Source organism: Rhipicephalus sanguineus, chromosome 8 (assembly GCF_013339695.2).
Source record: "Rhipicephalus sanguineus isolate Rsan-2018 chromosome 8, BIME_Rsan_1.4, whole genome shotgun sequence".
Classification (NCBI taxonomy): Eukaryota; Metazoa; Arthropoda; class Arachnida; order Ixodida; family Ixodidae; genus Rhipicephalus; species Rhipicephalus sanguineus.
This window is the reverse complement of record NC_051183.1, coordinates 73,190,483-73,211,756: the sequence shown is the minus strand read 5'-3', so window position 1 is coordinate 73,211,756 and position 21,274 is coordinate 73,190,483. Positions and strand designations below refer to the sequence as shown.

The 21,274-nt window shown below is 43.3% G+C and overlaps 1 protein-coding gene across 1 annotated transcript; it reads right to left on the bottom strand.

The window, feature by feature from the left end:
- Positions 1-7,091: 7,091 nt before the first annotated feature.
- Positions 7,092-19,465, bottom strand: LOC119403323 (uncharacterized). The gene is made up of 4 exons (XM_037670265.1): positions 19,186-19,465; positions 17,427-17,599; positions 8,916-9,005; positions 7,092-7,271 (listed from the first exon to the last, which is right to left on the bottom strand). The coding sequence occupies exons 1-4, from the start codon at positions 19,262-19,264 to the stop codon at positions 7,092-7,094; spliced, it is 522 nt and encodes a 173-aa protein (XP_037526193.1). The 5' UTR covers positions 19,265-19,465.
- Between the last annotated feature and the right edge of the window lie 1,809 nt (positions 19,466-21,274).

Below are 21,274 nucleotides of genomic sequence, written 5' to 3'. Positions count from 1 at the left end.
AAGCGAAGCGTTGCAACCCAGCGCTCTCTTTACTCTCGCACCACGTTTCGAGCAAGGATGCATAATTTCAACCCTAGTTATCACAAAGTCGCGGTTAGTTGCGGACAGCGGGTATGATAACGTCAAGGCTAATTTGAGCGATGGCTCGCGGGCGACATGCGCCAAAGACAGAATGAGCGTTATTGCGGTGATTCGTTTTACCTGACCCGCAGTCCCCTAAGGGACTATACACGCGCTATCCGCACACCCGCTCCGCACGTGGCGGGTCACCTGCCGCCCGCAAACGGAGGGGAAAAACCGGTACCCCGTGTGCGACGATTGGCGTCTTTCCGGTTTTTCCTCCTCCCTTTGCGGGCGGCAGGTGTCCCGCCACGTGCGGAGCGGGTTTGCGGATAGCGCGTGTATAGTCCCTAAGAAAAATTGTTACCCCCGACAAGCGAGAAATGTTCTGATCTATACGATCCTTCGGAAATAATTCCAGTTCCACAGAAAGGGTTAACATACATATCTATAAGTTCATAACCTTAAGCCTTCGATTTTCTTTTTTTTTGGCATTGTAGCAACTTGAGATAAATATTCTGTAATGATCACATAGGCTATCGCTTCTTTTAAAGAAATTTTGACAGAATCAGAAATTAAATGACCGGCTATTACTCATCCGGCATCTACACCAGCATTCCAACACCAACAGCAGATGCTTCATGCATCTGCTGCACCAATATTTGTTTTACAGTCCTTCAGTTATAAGCTTAAGTAAATATTATTATGGCATCAACACCGGCTCTAACTTTCTTTCTTGTCTTGACTAGCGAGTATAAGAAGAAAAAAGGAGATTCCAATGTGCCAATGCTCCGCCAAGTTAAGGTTGCGTGCATAATTGCATCAACCACTGAATTACCACGGAATCTACATACACACACATTCAGAAAGAAATGTATGAATTATATCGACAGGTGCCTCACAGATGTGCAATTTCGTGCGATATTATTCGCACTCCGAAGAATGTTCCGACTGTGTCTTCACCGATGCCAACTTTTTGATGGGTGCATGCACCTGCCACATACGCGATTCCTGTAAAAATAAGAGCCAGTGAATTTCCTCCCATTTATATCTATTTAAAGGAAAGTCGGATGTAGATTCCATGAGCTGTATCATTTACAAATCTGGGGAATAAGTTTGTCCCATAGATACAAACTAGAAAAAACAAACTCGCACCGTTTGTCGACAAACTCGGAAATATTTGTACAATAGCGGCCGTCATGTTTGCTCGTTATATTGGCACCACCACTGTGATAGATAGCGACAGGGGCAGCAGAGAATTTGTTCATGGTTTGTGGGCCACGCAATATTCGCTGTTGCCTTTACTGAGTTTGCCCTGCTTTCAGACATATCCTGTTCACTACATTATCTAGCCCGGCGAATGTATATCTTGTTTTGTGCCATCGAATTTGTGTGCTACTTGTGATTGCGCTCGTGCCCCTCAGTAACGTCGCTGATTATGTGGGGAGTACGGCAAGGCGGAGAGGTCTAGGTTGCAGCTGCGACAAATTTTATTGATGCGTCGGCTTGTCGCCGTCAGCATTGGCCGGTTTCTTAATTTTAGCAAGCGTAAAATTGCTAATTTTATCTACATTCCTTTACGCGCTTGATAGAGCCCTTTGAAAAGATTCTGCAGCCTGTAGGTGAAACACATGACGGAAAGGCTTTGAGTGGGTTGTGCATAATATTTTATGTAAAATAAGTGACGGTTGAGTCAAACACAGCGCATTTGTCTGTAAAAATATTACCTGTAAATCGAAATAATCGGCGCGCGCGTGAATGAGTGGTGGGACTGGAGAGAATGCACTGATTTATTTATTTTTTTTGCATTTTTGCACTTTATTCATAAAGTATACAAGCAGTATTGCTTGTTCACCGGCCTTTAGCTCTCGGCTGGCATGTCGAACTTCAGCTACTACCACGCACACTACAACTACGTATAACTTTTTGGTTTGGTAAAATCAGCGCCTGCTCTCCTTGTATGACTGATATTTTACCGGCTGCCTTGAATACACACCGTTTTAGCTGCGTCTAATACACGTGAGGACTAGTCGATAGTGCCGTAGAGTAAAGTGAAAGAAACATGCAACCAACACAATGAGATAGGTATCAAAGAGAAAAGACGGACACTTTGCAATGCTCGTGAAAGAACTTAAAATGATGTCATCAGCTTTTACATTTTTAATATTGCAAATAATTGTGGCACAAGTGAAGTGACACATTTTTCTGTAAACTGACAGGACTCTACACAAATCTAGCACTAGTTAACTTGACTTTCATCGCACTGAACGGTTGTTGAGCGGCTGCCACCAGTTGGGTACTTGCTCCACACATCTCTTGCACCAGCTGTTCTGGTAAATAAGTATCTGCTGGTTTCAGTGGCGCCCAAGAATTTTGAAGACGCACCAAAAGGTGTAGGTTTGTTATTTTGTAAGAGAGCAGCGCGAAAGATAGAGACAGAAGAGGCACACATACAACAACACGTAGCGCTACGTGTGGTCGTATGTGGGCCTCTTCTGTCCCTGTCTTTCGCGCTACTCCCTTACTATATATTCAACCAACTAGCCGAAAATTTCACTCTTCAAAGCTAATATTCTCCTAATAAACCTGGTGCCCTCTGCTCGTACTGGGCCGGTTCTTCCAGCAGCTGGTGAGAGGCACCAAATAATGCATGAGACAGTATGTCCACACGTAGGACCGGGAACATCCATAAAACGTATTTCGCCAACTGCAGCAAGAGGCCTACACTCTTTCAAATGTATTGTTTGCATCCACTTACAGCTTTCGAAGTGAGATTTCTATCCCTTATGGACTGTCGCCAATTCTATTAATTCAAGCGTAATGATGCATAGAATGCAGCATCTATACACACCCATGTGGAGTCCCCCACCCCACAATTAGCAGTAAACGGTGATGCTCATGGTTATGGAATATCCTATCATCAAGTGGTTCCTAGGCACATATGTCGATACTTGCCTGGAGTTCATTATTATCACATTGCAACTTCAAGGCAAGAAAGATATTGGCGCAATATTACAATCAACATCGGCGGCTGAGCGTAAGTGGAGAAAACAATGAAATAAGCTGCGTAATTTCTTCGCGCCATTGCTACTTATTTTTTCGACTTATTGCATTGCGACGTATTTTTAAAAAATACTTTTTTTTAAGTCACAGTGAATTTAGGGCACCGGCAGGTTTGTAAATACGTATTTAGGACCATTGCATACAAACGAGGAAATCATTTATCTAAGCCTGCTGCAACAAAAGTTAAATGATCCAATCCAGAGTGGAGGCTCAGAATAGTAAAGCCACTAGCGCACGAGATGGACATATGGAATTTTCCAAAGCGTGCAGTTAGAAGTGGCTCTGTGCGTCAAAAGTGTCGGTTAAAGACGATTCATTTCCGCTTGCATAGTATTGGTGTGAGTAGGGGTCCACAATAACTCAGGTGCATAGCAGCCGCACAATCAGTGGTATATAAGAAGCAGGAATTTTCCCCGGAATTTCAAGGAGTGCTTTTACAAGATTAGACTCGGTGTCAGTCATTACCAACTAAATTACTAGTGAACATACATCAAAGAAGGCACGAGAGCGCTAAGGCGTATTGTTCTGGCATCGTTATTAAGGAGACTAATAACCCACCGTAGTGGTCTGGTGGTTATGGTGCTGAACTGAGGACTTGAACTTCGCGGGATTAAATTCCGGCCGCGGCGGCCGTATTTTGACGGAAATAAAACGCTGGAGAGGCCCATGTGCTTCAATTTAGGCGCACGTTAAAGAACACCAGGTGGTAGAAATTTCCGGAGCCCTCCACTACAGCGTTTCTCATAATCATATCGTGGTTTTAGGATGTAAGGCCCGAAAAATTACTATTAATGAGGATGCAATTCTCTATGCAGGCTCTTAAAGGAATGACACAATCGAAAGGTAAAATGGAAAGTTTCTTGTTCCTTTTGGCGAAACATGAGGTTCAGCTTGTAGTCGAACCTTATGTAGTCGTTGGTTTGAATAACCGACCTCCAGCTACTGTAAAGATTTCACTCGTCCGTAGCACAAGAAAAAAAGAAAGCCAATAAAATTCAAAGCCGAATTATTTACCATGCATGCTGTAAAACGAATATTAGTCATGGGAAGCGTGGTTCTCCATCATTCTGTATGTCGAAAATTCAGGCGTCATAATATTTATTACATGTTCGGAAATTGCGAAAATATTGTTACCCGTAACATCCCCGTAACATCTTTGGTGGAAGGTGCAGGGTACGACTCGCTATAAAGCACCAGGAACTGGATCTTCGCAGCGAACGGCGCGTTGCAGCTGCCACAATGACGGACCAAGCGAACCAGTGCGAACAAGATCCGTCAGACCCACAGCCGATCGTTGTGGTGCACCCTCGTGATCCTGGCACATTCAACGGCACAAGTGGCGTGGACGTCGACGACTGGCTGGCTCTGTATGAGCGCGTCAGCAGCAGCAACCACTGGGACCCAACGCTGATGCTGGACAACATCCTCTTCTACTTGCGTGGAACTGCAAAACTCTGGTTCGAGACACATGAAGAAGAGTTGACAAGTTGGGATGTATGCAAGCAAAAATTACGCGATTTATTTGGGAAGCTTATCGGACGACAAGCAGCTGCAAAGAAAGAACTCGCAACTCGTGTCCAGACTTCCACAGAGCCGTACATCGCGTACATCCAGGACGTGTTGGCTCTGTGCCGCAATATAGACAAGGACATGCCTGAAGAGGAAAAGGTCGGACACATACTAAAGGGAATTGCCGATGACGCATTTAATTTTCTGCTGTGCAAGGATTGCTCGACTGTGGAGTCGGTCATTGCAGAATGTCGTCCCTTCGAACAGGCAAAAAGTAGACGCATCATTCACCGGTTCGACCGTCTTCCCAACACGGCGGCTACGTCCTCCTGCGAAGATTTACCCAGCACCTCCACCAAAGATGTTACGGGGAAGAAACTATATACACAGGGTATATTTGACAGCCAAAAGCGTACAACGCTGCAGCAGTCCAAGCGCGTTCCACTCAGCACTTCGTCGTCGTCGTTCGCTGCCCTTCTCCGCTCGTGACAATGTCATCGCAAATTTTAGTGAGCTCAGCGCGCTCCTCACGCAGAATACCTATCTGATTTGTAGACTACCTAGCGATGTAGGTGTCATTTCTGCTAGAAAAGCAACTCCTCATGATGTGAACAAATTCTGCCCACTGCTATTAGGAGGGATTCTCTGCCCAGACCTAAAGAAGGAGCGCAAGTTAAAACTTCACGAGCGCCACGAGACGTATGAATTTAATTCCTTTAGCTTAACCAAGCGAGCGGTGCTTCAAACTGGTATTCTTTTCGGCCATAATGTCAGTGCTGTAAAAGTACTGGGGATCCTACCTGTGTCAACCAAATTGCTTTTGTTTTGTTCATTACCTTTCTTATTCTTTCTAATCCTCACGTAAGCAGTGTAATTTGACTTCCTGAAAAGGCACACCAGTACGCAGAAATATGAGCGAAAATAAATTAAGAAACGTGATAAGAGTAACTACAGAAAATTTTAGGCCTAGTCAAATACAAAATGCTGCCTTTTCACGGCATGGTCATATTCATACAAGTACTCCTGCATACGTTTGCAGCGTTGTTATAAATCGTATTCACAGTTATGCGCCAACGCTCACCTTGGATATCGTCATTCCATCTGTATCCATTGTGTAGTGCCATGTTGACCCTACGCATATCACAGGACAAATAGATTTAAAGTCAGCAATTTGTCAAAAATGTACACTCGCACTTTCTTGTGTAATATTGCTTACCCAGTAACAAGATATACAGCATCAAAATCTCCATATTTGTAGTGGTTTTGAGCCACGTAGTTTTTAAACGTTTCTAGAGACCGATACGCCGCAAGATAACTCTCCTCACGATACAGAAACATCGTTTCTGTGTATTCCTAAAGAAATAGAACATTCATTGAGCGGAAATCGCCTGGAAGCCACAGTTTATAGAATTAACCGTAGGAAATAAGGCAAAACTTACATCGAAAACTTCAAGTGCTTGAAGCTTGAGTCGTACGCTTAGACTTTGCACTGTCATGTACCTCACGTTGGCCTTCAAAAAAATATACCTCGTTACTTTTGCTGAAACACATCACAGGAGAAGTGCCAATCCAGCAAAGATCGAACTTGCTTCAAGGAAAATGTTTCCAAATGAGAACACTAAGATTCAAGAGGTAACTTTTACAATACAAGTTCTTACCGAATTTAAAACAATAATGATGTATTTAAGAAGTGTGAGAACAGTCTTGAATTGCCTTCTAAACGCGCTGTCGACGGTTACGAGTAGCTCGGGACGAGCAACGTCATTCTTGCCACCTTGACAAAGAAGGAAATGATATATTAGAATACAAGACAGCTATAATTCTAGTCAAAAAGGGGCCTTCCAGGTATGTCGTCTCGTTCCGAAATGTTCGCCGCCTCCCGCCACTGGACACCAACTACGATTAAAATGTTGATTTTCTGGCAAAATATGTTATTCGTCATTCAAAAAAGAATAATAACGTGCGTGCAAATAAGGGGAATGGAATATTTGCTTGCGAACTTCATGATTGCTATTTCTAAATCGACAGAATTCATGATTATCAGAGACATCGACTACGGCAGTTTTTAAAGAACTTAAACAAATTAACAATAATTTCACACAGGCGGTCAGGTCAAGCGGGAAACTTGACGTCTTTCCCGCGAAGAGCCATTCGGCGCTTTGATATTTCAAAAAAGCGGTCTCTGAGAATTTTAACGGAGTATTGAATTCACCAGCAAAACCGAATTTGAAGCATTGGTGGACGCGACTAGTAGACTACTAGGCTGACGTCACTGTTCATGGCAATGTTTTAAGTGGTGTTACTTCTTCTGCACTATAGTCTACCTACGTGCGCTGATCGTGTTGTAACAGAAGGCGCAGCCGTCACACCCCCGAAGCGAAGTCGATCGATGGTCATTTTCACGATATATCACTGATTTCTTAACGCGATTTGAGATATAGCGTGGTCAGAGTTGCTTGTCAGAATGGAATCGGGTACAGTATTGATGCAAAATGTTGCGAATGTCTTTCCCGCTTACCATTGGCGCTAAGGGGATTTGCATCATCAGCAATTTCATAAAGAACATGAGCATTCTTTCCTTCCACCGTTCTCTCTTCAATTAGTGGCTTTATTCGCAGCGTTGGCCCCAGCACACCTTCCTGTAAAGATTAAAATGATGCGAAGTCTGTCACGCATAATGATGAAACTGTAGAGAAAAGTACTTACCATTGTCTCTGGGATAACCATTAAGCATTTACCACAAGGGAAGTACATAAGTACTGACTCGCACGAAAGCCGCATATTCGGTGTTCGCGTGAATAATAAGACTAAAAAGCACAAATATCGCGTGGCAAGGACCTATTTGTGGGCGGGAAGACCTAGGAAGTACACCTCGAAATTACTCGTAACCGCTTTTAGCAGAAAACGGCAATGGATAAAGCTACGGCAGCGGCCCGAGGAGAGCAACGTGTGGCTCAGAAGTTCTGACAATGCAGAAATGGTGAAGAGAGAGGCCGCTAGTGCAAGAACAGAGCATCAGAAAGTTCAACTACAGTAGTTCCAACTAAAGGTTTTCACCTTCATATTCTGAGGAAGTTTTAAGCATCTCTCAATATTTTTTTGCAGTTATTGTAAATCCCAGGAAACAGGGCTATTTTCATGTATTTTCATGCTTAATGTCACTGTGTAGCCAGTGGGGAGGAGTTTCAAACTCCTCCCCGAATTTTTTGAACTATACATGCACACACACATATATATATATATATATATATATATATATATATATATATATACACGCTCACGCTCACATAGAAACGCAAGCACGAATATACATAAAGTATGGTTCAATCCCTCCCCCACCAAACAAATTTCTGGTTACGCTACTTAGCCACATTTATCCTCATCATCGGTGATATTTTCATCGGTGATAACCAGAGAAATGAATATCTGCGCTACTTAAGTTTACTTCGCGCAAGAATCTCTCAATTAATCTAACAAGTTTTTAGTCAAGCTTGGGCTTGATATTTACTTTCTAATAATTGTGCATATCGCAATCACTTTCTCGGAATACTAGCATTCAGTGTGTTCTAGTTTGAACATTTAGAGCCATACAGGGCTGCAATTTTAGAAATACGGAAACAATAATAGCCTGCTAATATTGTTCGTGATGGATTCAAAGGACACTGCGTACTTCTATGCATGCACCATTTAACTTCAAGAAATTTATATTGTAAAAAGGAATAAACGCCGACCACAATGAAAACACGTGAGAACAAACAAAACGTTTCGGCTCCCGCACGGGAGAACTGTTCACAATAAAGTCCTTGGTTATTTTCATGCGTGATATTTATCGTGATCATCGGTGATACTTTCATCAGTGATAATCGGAGAAATGAATATCTGCGCTAAATAAGTTTATTTTCGAACTTGAGTGTGAACAAGTGTTTTTATTGTGGTCAGCGTTCCTTTTTACGTTGCCTCCTCCCAGCCAGACGGGATTCCGTCAAACCCTAGATTTCAAGAATGGAATCGTGCGAACTAAACATCGGTGGCGGATTACGAAATTTTTCTGGGCTACGGAAACATGCATACTATATTGGTGATGCTTGCAGAAGAAAAATAATTGTATTTAGCGTGTCTATTTTCCTAATAATTCACAGCAACGAGTTCCTGCGCTGAGATGCTGGCATACAGCACACTGTTTACTTTACTTGTTCTATCAGAGAGCGGCATTGCACGAAAATGCGGTATCGACACAGAATACCAGCATAAGAAATCTGATTAGTAAAAGCACATTGCCGTACCACTTGAAAGCCATCATCTTCGGACACCATAACAGAAGCCAAATGTTCAGCGTCGTGGTAAAGATCTTCTTCTAGTATTTCTCCATCATGCTGCAAAATAACGAATAAAATCACGAAGAATATGCGATGAGCTCATCGTTCTTTCGCTCATCACTTCTTTGTTTAGTGATATAAAAATAAATGAATGAGTGGACACCATTTTTTGTGACGGTTATCCATTCCACTTGGTTGTATAGCAGAAAAATTGAAAATGAAATTTATATATACGGTACGTAGATTATGAACAGTCTGTATTTGGTTGCCGTAAAATAATTAGGAAAAAGGTATACGCTTCTAAAAAACCGTTTATTTGTCGACGTTTCGATCGGAAACCGATCTTCATCAGGATGGTCTGATGAAGATCGGTCTCCGATCGAAACGTCGACAAATAAACAGTTTTTTAGAAGCGTATACCTTTTTCCTATATATATATATATATATATATATATATATATATATATATATATATATATATATATATATATATATATATATATATATTCTAGTTAACTCAAACCGATGTAAACTCAATATTCATCCCAGATGTAAGATACTAAACAATTGTTGAAGCGCTATGTTTGCTTTGCGATTTACTGTGGATGGCCATGGTCCGCGCATTTTTCCTAATCAAAACAATTTACTGTGAGTGTAGCATGTGGAGTTCCTGTTTCTGTCGACGTCTGTAAGTGACTTGCATGGGACAGTCGGCCAACGGATTACGCACATCCTTGTCATCATAAAGGCACGAACATGTTGATGATGGCGCATGCTGAATTCGGAATATTAAATAGGTGTATGTTTAGTACCTAACTTAGGATGTGACAAAGTTGTATCAGATTGAGAAATTCTCACTTGCTTTTCTCAGTGTTTCTGTACATGTTTTCATACCACGTGGCGCGGAGAAGCGGCGCAAACGGTATATTATATTCTAACTAAAGCGTATTTGCATAAAGTGCATTAAGGTGAAAATACTGAGTCTTATGGCCACAGCAGGTCTAAGCATGCGGGTAAACGAGACAAAGCTTCCCCCCCTCTCTGTTCCTGCCGTTTTGGCAAATTGTGATCGAAAGTGCGCGAGCGCAGGTAGAGCAAGCGCACTCGGTGTGGTATCAAGATGTGTTTCTTAGTTTAGTTATTACTGGAGTAAATAGTTATTACTCAAGTAAATTAGTCGAACTAGGATATGCTTTTAGTTGAGGTAGTTCAACTAACAAATAAGTATATTCCTTGCCGCATCGTTACATCTAGCGCGCGTGCGCCATGCCACAATGCTGGCATCAAACGTCTATCTAACCGCAAGGTGCTTACCTGATAACCACCCGCGCTGGGCTCTTTACAAATCTGCATCCTTCCTCTATATAGCTGCACTGAAGTCCGCTAAACATAACTTTCTAACTAACGTTTTGCCCTCCATGTTACAAACTAACGAAAAAAGGGCGAGTCAATAATACCCTATCCGACAACCATATTTCCGTGATTGACTCATCCGGTAACCAAATTAGTGAAGCCCGTTGCACCGCTGCTCTTAGCGATTCTTTCATCAAAAAAGTAACAGTTTCGCCGCAACGGCGAAGCAATGCTCGCGATAGCAATAAATTGTAATGTAACGCGAAGAACGGAAAGCAGCTCGAAATTGCCAGCGCATCGCTCGAGCCCAAAGGACGCAAGAAAAGAACGCACACAGGACGAGCGCGAACTAATGCGTCACAGTTCGACACTTGAAGCGCACTGCTGAAACATAAAGCAGGACGCACGAAACAAACGAACAGGTACACACAAGACGAGCGCGAACTAATTGTCACAGTTGTTACTTATTTCTGTTTGAACAGCGCGCTCCTTTCGCAAACGCGGCCGCTGCAGCGAGCGAAGCGAAGCACCCCACCAGCCGCCCCTTCTTTCCTTGAGATAAGCGCACAAAAGCGACGACGCCTTGTAGAGCGAACAGCAACGACGTTAGCAGGGGCGGGGCGACGATCTTTAAAGCGCGCAACACGGGCGCACGTCGCGCCATCTATGTGGCCTCTAAGAAATCATGCTGAATTGCATGGTGTATATAAATAGCTCGCCGTTAGCAGGCTGAGAGACGGTGCTGTCGTGGCCTAACGTCTAACGCGGCGGGCTGCAAAGCGAGAGGTCGCCCGTTCGATTCCGCGCGTCGGAAAGAATTTCTTAATTATTTTTCTTCGTGGCCTTTCTATATATATACATGCTTATACATATACGGTGAATGACGGCGACGGGGACGGATATTTTCCAGCCGAGACTGTCCATATAATTGCTATCGCAATAAAGCTGTTCTGTAGATAGCCGTAATGAATTACCCAGCATGAGTTCACACAATTATTTACCCATGTCATCAGTTATTATTGAATCCCTTGGTGTTGTACGGCTCATTGAAGCACTTCAGAATGATTCTTCTCCCGGGTATTATGGTAATAACGCAAAATGTTTGAAAATTACTAGAGCTTACACTTCCACTATACTAAGTAAAATTTTCAGCGGTCACTGGATAATTCAACTATTCCTAGCCAATCAAAAATTGGGAAACTCGTTCCACCTCATAAATCTGGTAATAAAAGCTGTTCGACCAGCAATCGTCCTATTTCCCTAACTTCTCTTGCTGTAAACGGCTCGAGCATATAATAATTACTAAGCTATTTAACATTTTAGAATCAAATTCATACTTCACGACAGCACAACCTGGCTTCCGCAAAACATTTTCATGTGAAGCGCAGTTTATATCCTTCATTATCATTTACATCCAATTCTTGATAAATCACGACATGCCGACTGCATGTGTCGACATTTTTCAAAAGCTTTTAGCAAGGTTTTTACATAGACTGCTACTTTACAAACTACACCAAATAAATCTTCACGGTAACATAAAAGGTGGACTAAATGTTTTCTCACTAACAGATAACAATTTGTTACTGCACACGGTCACAATTCTTCTTTTCAGGAAGTTCATTCCGGCGTTCCGCAAGGCTCTGTCTGTGGCCCCCTGTTTTTTTTTTTCATTTATATTAATGAACTTTCATCCGTTAATCGTCTAACATTCATCTCTTTGCTGTTGACTGTGTTATTTTTTGAGAAATTTCAAGCAATATTGACATTAAGGTATTGCAGTCCGATGTTAGTGCTGTGTCTAAAAAATGGATAATGTACCTAAATATTGAAGGGGTGGTGCCATCAAATTTCGAGGCTATAACAAGCCTGTTCTGGGTTTCCTCTGTATGCAAGGACACTCCACACGAAGGGTCGGACACAGCAAACGTTTACAATATATTTTAATTCACTTCGAAAATGTACCTAAATGATCATTCTCCCGATCGAAACCCATCGGTAGCGCGCCAACACTGACGTAGCTCTGTATGATGGGCAACGAAAGTTGTAGTGACGTCACACCAGATCTGCTGTAGTGACTTGACCTCCGGACCTCCGCCACCTCCGCAACGTACGTACCGGCTGTAGTGAACTAGAATATATTCTAGCTCACTATAGTACCGGTAAAGCATCGGTTGCTACATCACTCGCCGAGTTTCGATCGCTTCCTGGCTAAGTGCGTCAAAGCCTTGTGTGGTCACGTGACCAAGCCCCCTACGCTTCTACGTCAACGCTCAGAAACCGAAACCGAAAGTTGTCCACATCAAAAGGTGCACCATGCTGCCTGGAGCTATAGGAAACGCTTACAGCAAAGAACGCACAAGCCACAAATTTGCTGGCACCAACCCTCTAAACAGTGAAAAATAATGCGTGTATCTAGAAGTTCCGCTGCCTCACCGCTTTACTACCTACGTTATAACATTCCTCTGGATTCTGTGAACTCTCAAATAACTTGGAGTTCGCAACACGACAAATCTAAACTGGTGGCTACACATTCAATACATTACTAACTATGCTAGCCACATGCTTGGCTATTTACGATGTAACTTTTCTAGTGCTCCATATGGAGGGAGTACAAACTTCCCTTGTACTCCCTTTTTTAACATCTCGTGGAAAAGTTTCCCATTTAACAGTATTTCAGAAGATGCATCACCGTTTCTTCCTGCATGACCAACTATACTTCGCCCAAAGCACATATCCCGCCTAATTGATCATCACAAAATAGGCATCCCTTCACGGAACACAAAAACTTTCGTCAAATCATTTTCGCCTCGTGCATCAAAGGAGTGGAACAGACTGCCCCGTAGCATTATTAGTATTAATGAGAACCACTTGCTCCTTGATGCTTTAGGTAACATTGTATAATTAGGTTCTGTGATGTATTAGCTAACATGCTACATAAGAGTATTAGCTAACATTGGAGTAAATGAGATGTATTTGTACAATCTAACTATATTCACTGCTTTTTGTTCAATTACGTTTTTGTAACAACTCACCCCTCTCCGCATTGCCATTTGACCCTAAGGGTAACATATTATAAAGAAAATAAATACTGCAACACATACTTGCGATGAAATCACGAGCCCAACTATTTGCACTTATCTAATCATGTTACATGCTTGCATATTAAGGGCAGAACTCCAAGACATTTCTACCTTGCTGAAAAATTGCTAAAATATGAAGGGAGCCTCGCACTAGCAGTGTCAAGCCTCATGAAAATGCGGAGCTGGGCCGGCTTCTTTGTTTCTCTTTATTTTTTTTCTTCCTTTCCTCATCTCTTTCTTTCTTTTTGTGTCATCTCTCTATTCTCTGTGATTTTCTTGTGTCTGTTTATTCCTATTTGTGTATTTCCGTATACTCTACAAAAAAACAGCCTTTTCGCTCCTTTCATGTCTTGACTTGCCATGCATATGACTCTCTTTAAAGAGGCATGTCCACACTCTTTGGACATCATACTCTCTTCGGAGTGTCGGATAACCTAAAAGAGAGTTAACGTACCACTTTAAGAGAGACATACACGTGGCAAATAGACTCCCCGAAAGGTGACACAATACTCCTTTTTTTCGTGGAGTGCATATTATATATATATATATATATATATATATATATATATATATATATATATATATATATATATATATATATATATATATATATATATATATATATATATATATATATATATATATATATGCTTTCTTGCTTTATCTTTCTGTCCATTCTTTGCTTTACTCTCTCATCTCCTCCTCACCCTCACTTCCCTTTCCACTCGATTGCTATGCTATACTATACAAGGCTTTGTTATGCTGTGCCAGCGTGCCTGGATAGCCGAATGGCTACGACGCTCATCGTTGGATCGTTGGTACGCGCGTTCGAATTCCGCTTCGCCAAGAAATTTTTCTCGCCAACAATTTCGCTCTGTCTCTTTCTTTCTATCTCTTTTTTTTCATGCTCTCTCTGTACTCGTTCTCTGGCCCATCAGAGTTATTGCATGCCACGCCGGACATATCGGCACACACGTTCTGGGAGCGAAGCAGAAGAAGAAGAGGACGAAGATAGCGCGTGCCGCTTCATGGTGATGATAATCATCTGTTGATGACTAGCGGCCTAAGGGAAAGTTTGACAGCTCCGCTACAATACAGTTAAATTGCTCGCCGGATAGTCTCAACGTTTCTTCGTTTAAAGTATAATTGGCTGAACCAACACTCCGTCTTGTTCTCCATCCTGCGTAGCGTGAGAAAATACGGTTGGGGTGGCGTCTACTAGTATGAGCTTGCTGTATTAAAACACAGTACACCTAAATATTACACGCTCGGGATTACTACGTACAACAATCATTGTTCCTAAACAATATAATGCGCACGCACACATCAGGTTCGCCGTCCTACCTTAACATCGCAGGCTTTGTGCTTCAGCTTAAAATACCGCGCCATTTAAGTACCTAGCCAACTGTATTGACGTTTCCTCACGCGATGCACCAGAAATGGCTTCTCTAAGCAGGCGTCGCACTCTTGGACGTAAACTTTACTGAAATGGCTGCTATTGTAGAAGCTGAGCCTGACTTTTCCAGACCAGCGTACCTGCTGCGCTTCTTCATGCTCAGGGAATGAGCTTTTACTGTCTTATGAACTAGCCAAAAGTAAACTTTTAAATATAGCTGCAGCCATCATATGTGCTGAGGCCCGGTCGTTAATGCCTTGTCAAAATGCACTGAAATTACATTTGTCCAGGTCACATGACAACCTTAAGCACGTTATCCGTGCAATCACTCCCGAACGTCACAGCAGCAAAAGTGCACGCAGTGGCCAAGCTGCTGCTAACAAGCAATAAAAAGACACCACTATTTGGTTTTTCTGTGCTCAATATGCCCCAACCTCAGTCAACTGTGTTAAATGTAGCAGGTAGTAATTGATAGCCCGCAACTCTTTCAGAAGGTCACGAAGTACCTGTGCAGAAGGAAGTCCGACCTGCCTATACACATTACTGTAATTTGCCATTCGAAAACGTAACTTATTCACTTCTGCTCTAATTGTTTAATGTAATGAGCGCACAGCAGCGCTAGCATAATAACTACCCGAATTATTAGTTTGCCACCTTTTGTGGCGAAATGTTAAGGAACAAAAAGTACCAAGCGGGAATGGAGGCTTCAACAGCTTGAAAGGTTGCCTTCGTCCTTTAAGATGGCGTAAATGCTTCGGGGAATATTTAGCCTATCGAAGTTCGTAGTGGTGATTGTGGTGACGATGATTTAGCCTCAGGCGGGCTTAGCCTAACAGGCCTAGCCGATAATTGGTTTAGTCAAGCTTCTGTTTTCATAACGTATGACACATCATGTTTCACCTAAGTCATTCCCTCTTCGAAAGCCTAAAAAAATGACACGCGTTTTCTTGCGAATCACCCGTGCATCTTTGTGGAAACACTCTGCCTAGTGCACTCGTGGGGACAGCCACATTTTTTTATTGCGATACCAAGTTTATGGTCACTCTCATCGGGTTTTAACGCGATCGCGTTAAAGAGAACGTTTCGCTGAAATTCCGTTGTCGTCGTCGTGGCTGCGAGCGAAAAATCATCAGCTGTCTATGACCGACAAATCGAGAAAGATAGAAATAAAAAAATACTTCGGTTCTAGTGAGAACCGAACCCAGGCCGTCTGCGTGGCAAGCGAGTGTTCTACCACAGTTACGCTATTGCTTGAAACAGCTGCGGAATAAAACACTATATGAATGTCATGTTGTGGAAGGAGCCTCCTCAACGCATGTAATATTGCGTGGCAGAGGCGTTAAATCGCGCCAGATGTCAAAACATGTGAATTGCGCAACGAGTGGGTGTTTTAAAGGCCAACCCACTACAAAGCCTTGTTGCTTTACGGACGCGTAGTGGGCACTTAGCTGATTCGCAATCGGGAGAATTATGGCGTAATGGGAACTTAACAACAGTACTCGCAGTACACATTCTAGCAAAGATTGAAACGGCCAATGTCACGCGCACAGACATTCGTTTCCTTACGGCACGGTTGAGGCATGCACCGCGAACCGAAGCGAGGCTAGCAGTTGAGAAGCTGCGCGCAGAATCCGCATTAGGCAATATCATAATCATCCGTGAATTTCTTTCCCGTCGCCGTCATGTTGCGAATATGTATATGCACGTATATATAAATAAAAGCCAGAAAGAACAATAAATCAGAAGGAAAAAACGCGCCATAAAGCAACGCTTCCAGATTTTGTTTCAACTGCCCTTGAGACGCGCACAAAGAAGTGGCCCGTTACTGTACCCGCTCGCGATGTGGAACGCCGAGTAAGCAATGCTTCCAACGCCACCGCGTGGCAGGATACGCAGAGGGGTCACTACACGCGGCGAAATTTTCAAGAAAAAAATATCTAGGAGGGTGGGGTTGTGCGCAGTCAACACGTCCAGCGCGCTGCACAAACACAAGGAAGTAACAACTGTGAAAGTTTTGAGTTCGCGCTCGTTCTGCGTATATTTCCGCGTTCTTTTCGAGCGTGCTTCTATGTGTTTGAGCGGCACGCTGCAAGTGTCCAGCTGTGACAGTTGTTAGTTGGCGCTCGTCCTGTGCGTGTGCTTTTCATGCGTGCTGTGCGCTTGAGCGGCGCACTGTAGGTATCGAGTTGCTTGCCGTTCTTCGTGTGACATTCCAATATTTTGCTGTCGCTTTCATTGCTTCGCCATTGCGGTAAAACTGTCACTTTTTTTTTTACTCTCTATGCGCTTCCTCCTTTGAGGGCAACGGTAGTTGCACGACATTAGGTAGTGAAACCTACCGATGCCTTCACTGGACTCAGTGCACAAGGGAGAAGGTGCACCCTCTGATTTGAACAGGAAGGCAGGAGCACGGGCCCATCCTGTTCTTACGCAAGACATCTCGGTTCACTGAGCGCGGTTAAGTGCTCTAGGAGAGGAAAGCTGATGCGGCGAATTATATAACATGGAGTACGGACGTTATCCTTTCGAATTCCACATACAACAATTATGTATTTCTTTGTCCCAGTTGTTAGGTACGCTATCAAGCAGGGTTACCAGAGCACATAGAGAATATAAGGTTTTCAGGGGAAAAGAGTGCGCTTAACTTACGTAAGTGTGCTTCATAATCCTATCCTCGTATGTACGAAGAAGAAAGTTCTTGCTCAGAATGGAACTTTTCTCGAGATTCAGAGTGAGATCTTGAGTAATTCTCAGCACCTTGCCGCCATTAGCGGTCCGGCTTTGTAGCAACTCAGGAAAGACTACTTGTTGGCTCCCAGTAACTGAAAAGAAGTATTTAAGTAGGTCAGAAAGCGTCTGCGTTTATAGGTGGCACGAACAACGAGTGACACTCCAGGTTCTCTTCCAAGCATTTGCAGTGGAGCACTTTAGATTTTTCTAATATTCGGATAATGTTAAGAAAAAATAAAACTGGTACGAAATCCATAATTGTGGTTCAATCGAAGGGTCGCACTGGATACATATAATATCAGAGGATATGCTCACTTGAGATAAGTGCCAATTAACTGTCACAATAACAATTAAAAAATTGAATGAATTCATTGAAAGAGCAGACGCCGTTCATGTGAGCAGCTGGGGCCGTTGCGGCACTAAGCAGGGGAGGTCTCAACGACGCGCTTTTATCTACGTAGCTTCTCAAATCCGCTTAGGCAGTGCGACAAAATAAAAAAAAGTGAACACTAGATATATACAAGAGCGCGCTAGCGCCGATGTTTAAGTGCCACTGCCGGACACTTAGGCCAGGGATTAGGGCCGCGATCAATTTCCTTCTGCTGTCGAATGGGACGGATAAATTTAATATGTTTTGCAGTACAAAATTTGTCTTAGTCTTGACTTTCTGGCGCTGGGTAGGACTTGACATTACAGCGGCGTTTCCACATAAGCGTGTTCCATTGGGCGCGCTTTTCATATTGACCCCATGAGGCGGGCAGTCAGCGACTCCGCAGTTCGGCCACAAGAATGGGACTAGACGTACAAGTTTAATTGCATAGGCAACCGACTGCCACGTTTAGGTCATTTTGGCTGAGCCTCTCCTGCCTTCATAAGTTGTATCTGACTATACAGATATCCAAAAGGAAATATGTTCCAAGTAATTCTCTTTTTTTCTCTCAATTAAGAGGCTTCGGCGCGTTATTACAGCAATGCGAGCAGTTCACAAGGAAAAAAAATTGACAGTAGGTTATTTTAATTGTCTCTCAAAAGTGAATGATCAGCAACCAGTCACACTAATGAAATATAGCGAGGTTCAACGCTACACTTGTATGCAGATTATGTAAATTTCTCTAAATCTATGACAATATTCATCTGAGCGTGGAGGCATGTCACCATGATCGCAATAAGCCCTCGTCGCCACCACTGTTATGATTTACATGCTCCCTGCATCTTGTTACAAGGATCGAGTGTGGTATGCTTTTTCAACCGGTCTAGTCGCCGCAGCATCCACTCTGTTCACTGCCTACTCAGTCTTGGTAGACAAACGAATGTGGGGACGAGTTCATGCCAAGTTTGCTGCTATCGCGTGATTTCTCAGGAGAACACACTGAACAGACTTCCCTGGTCATACCACCAATGAAAAACGCTGATAATGGCACATGTGCCTCCTCTTACGATGTAACATGAATATGTGCAATCTCGCTAAATTATTTAATTCATTTGTGCTTAAGCCATTTATTCTTTTTAACGGGAAAAAAGAAACGTCAAGGCTCTTTTTAAGCTGTAGTCAGTTACTGAGCTTGTAGATTAGAAGTCAGGGTAAATGAAGAGGATATTTAAATAAATAGAAATGTCTCCGCTTTAACTTATTTGACAATGCCATGCGGAAGTGAAAAATGCTTTGATGATTACTTACGTTTCGCGCATTCAATTTGATGTAGTTGCATGAGCATGTAAAGTAATATTTGAATTACAGTCATCATGTTTCTCGGCATGAAAAGAAAAAGAAAATGTGCAGAACGTAAGCGCGCTAGCTCGGCTTGTAAGTAGCGAACTTACACGAAAGCGGATTTGTCATCTGCAGTGCATGTTATTTTAATGTTTTCAAAGATCATCGAAAACTTTTCGAGAAGGCCTATATATGTCCTGCCATTTGGGTAGCGTTGATGTCCACGTTCTTGTAGACGTGACCTGACAAATTTTGTGTGCAGGTGTGACTCAGTGCTTGATGCATTAAAGAATGCCTGCGTACAATATAGATGTACGGGCGTACGCCACTGCTAGCAGAGCGCGAGTCGCTGATAGCCACGTAGAGCACGAAGCTATTTTTCAAAGTTTCATGTAAAGGACACTTAAAGCTTTCGCGTTGAGATAAAAAAAAACATTGTGTACGTCTATTAACGCTTTTTCTTGGTTAGAACATCACACCCATAGAATAATCAGGCTTTTGTGTGTCTTTCTTGGTGTGTATTCAAACGAGCGTTGATCGCGGCTAGAGAGGAGGCCGTTCTTTAACACGCCCCATAATGACTATAATTGCAAATGCACTTGCGTTGTCAGCCCGTGCGTTCTCCACCATGCAAATCATTAGAGCGAAGCACGCGGCCTGAAATTTACAAATAATTCTCCAAGCGAGCTAGAAATCGCTCCCTCTTCTCTCCCCAAATGATGCCATAAACCGAAATAACCCCGTCATAAACCCCAAGTTCATGGCTACTGCCTCATTTGAGCATCGTGAGCTGCGTAGTTACCGCGGCCGCCGCGGTAGGCCACCACGTGCACCCTCGCGCACTTGCGATCGCACTGAACGTTAGGCGTACGTTCGAAAAAAAGAAAGAAAATGCTCCAGGTCATTACGCGCGCTGACGAACGCACGCATCTCCCACTTCCTTGTCGTGCCCCCTGCGTAGCTTTCAGCGCACTCACTGGTAGCAAAGGAGAAATGAAGCGCTTAAAACATGTGACAAATCCCTGTAACTGCGCTCTTACTTGACGTATTCAAAAAAATTGCGGCAGCGGATTCGTGAGGCGATAAGGACTTTTAATGATGCCATTTCATGATTACTTGGAAAAGCGTTACAGGGTCCCTTGAAAACGGGCACGGGGTACTCGAACGCGGAGCTCGTCTACCTAACTCCGTTCAGTTTACCCAAAGACTTCATTTCGGCTGCTCTGTCCACTCACGAGTATGTCCACGTTTTTTGAGACCTCTTTCGAGATGTAAAATCTTGTCCTACACGTCTTGTTCCCGCACGCACGCCTTCATTTCAAGTGACCTTTCCAACGCTACCCGCGTCTATTGCGCTATCAATCTGTTCAGCATGATTTCCGTTCTCACTCCCTCGAGCCATTTCGTGGACTGGATACACGCGAATGAACGTGCTTTGTGGACATTCATCGCAAAGCTCACACCAATCGAATTGAGCGACTGAAGCCAGCATACTGCAAGGCGCAGCCTTGCAGCGTACTGCAATCAGCGTCAGCAATGAGCCTTGAAGCGCACTGCAAGGCTCATTTCAGCCTCGGAAGTATTGTTTTCTGGTTGGTGCTGACTCTTCTTCGGTCAGTACGGTTTCATGGTGGTGCTGATGTCGTTCGCAGATCATGCGACTGTGTAGAAGGCTTATGTTGCGCTAGCCAAAGCCACACGATGACCGAAAGAAAGCAGATGAGGTCAGGCAATGTCACGAGTGCGCGAGAGCTTATATGGCCCTGAGACCAAAAGCAAATCAAGAAAACAACAGTTGAAATTGCGATCTGCTGCTGAAACAACGCCCAGCTGTCTGACGGAAGAAAACTAATACAAGTCAGTAAAAAATAAACGTGCTGTTGAAGTGAATGAAAATATGTCCATCGGCGTACCATGTGACGTACAATGACTCCAACTTTGCATTACATCATCAATTACATACAAGTCACCAAAATGTGCGTCGTCATCATCACGCCCTCTGAAGAAGTACACATTACGTAGTCGATTGGTCAACAAAGGCGGGGCCGACCCCGCA

Bases quoted from the DNA above. Each gene is read 5' to 3' on its own strand.
- LOC119403323 (XM_037670265.1), bottom strand. From the start codon at position 19,264: ATGCCGAGAAACATGATGACTGTAATTCAAATATTACTTTACATGCTC. The intron at 17,600-19,185 runs GTAAGTAATCAT...ACTTCTTTTCAG, and splicing joins TCAAATTGAATGCGCGAAAC to TTACTGGGAGCCAACAAGTA. The intron at 7,272-8,915 runs GTACGGCAATGT...TAATCTTTACAG, and splicing joins AAGATGATGGCTTTCAAGTG to GAAGGTGTGCTGGGGCCAAC.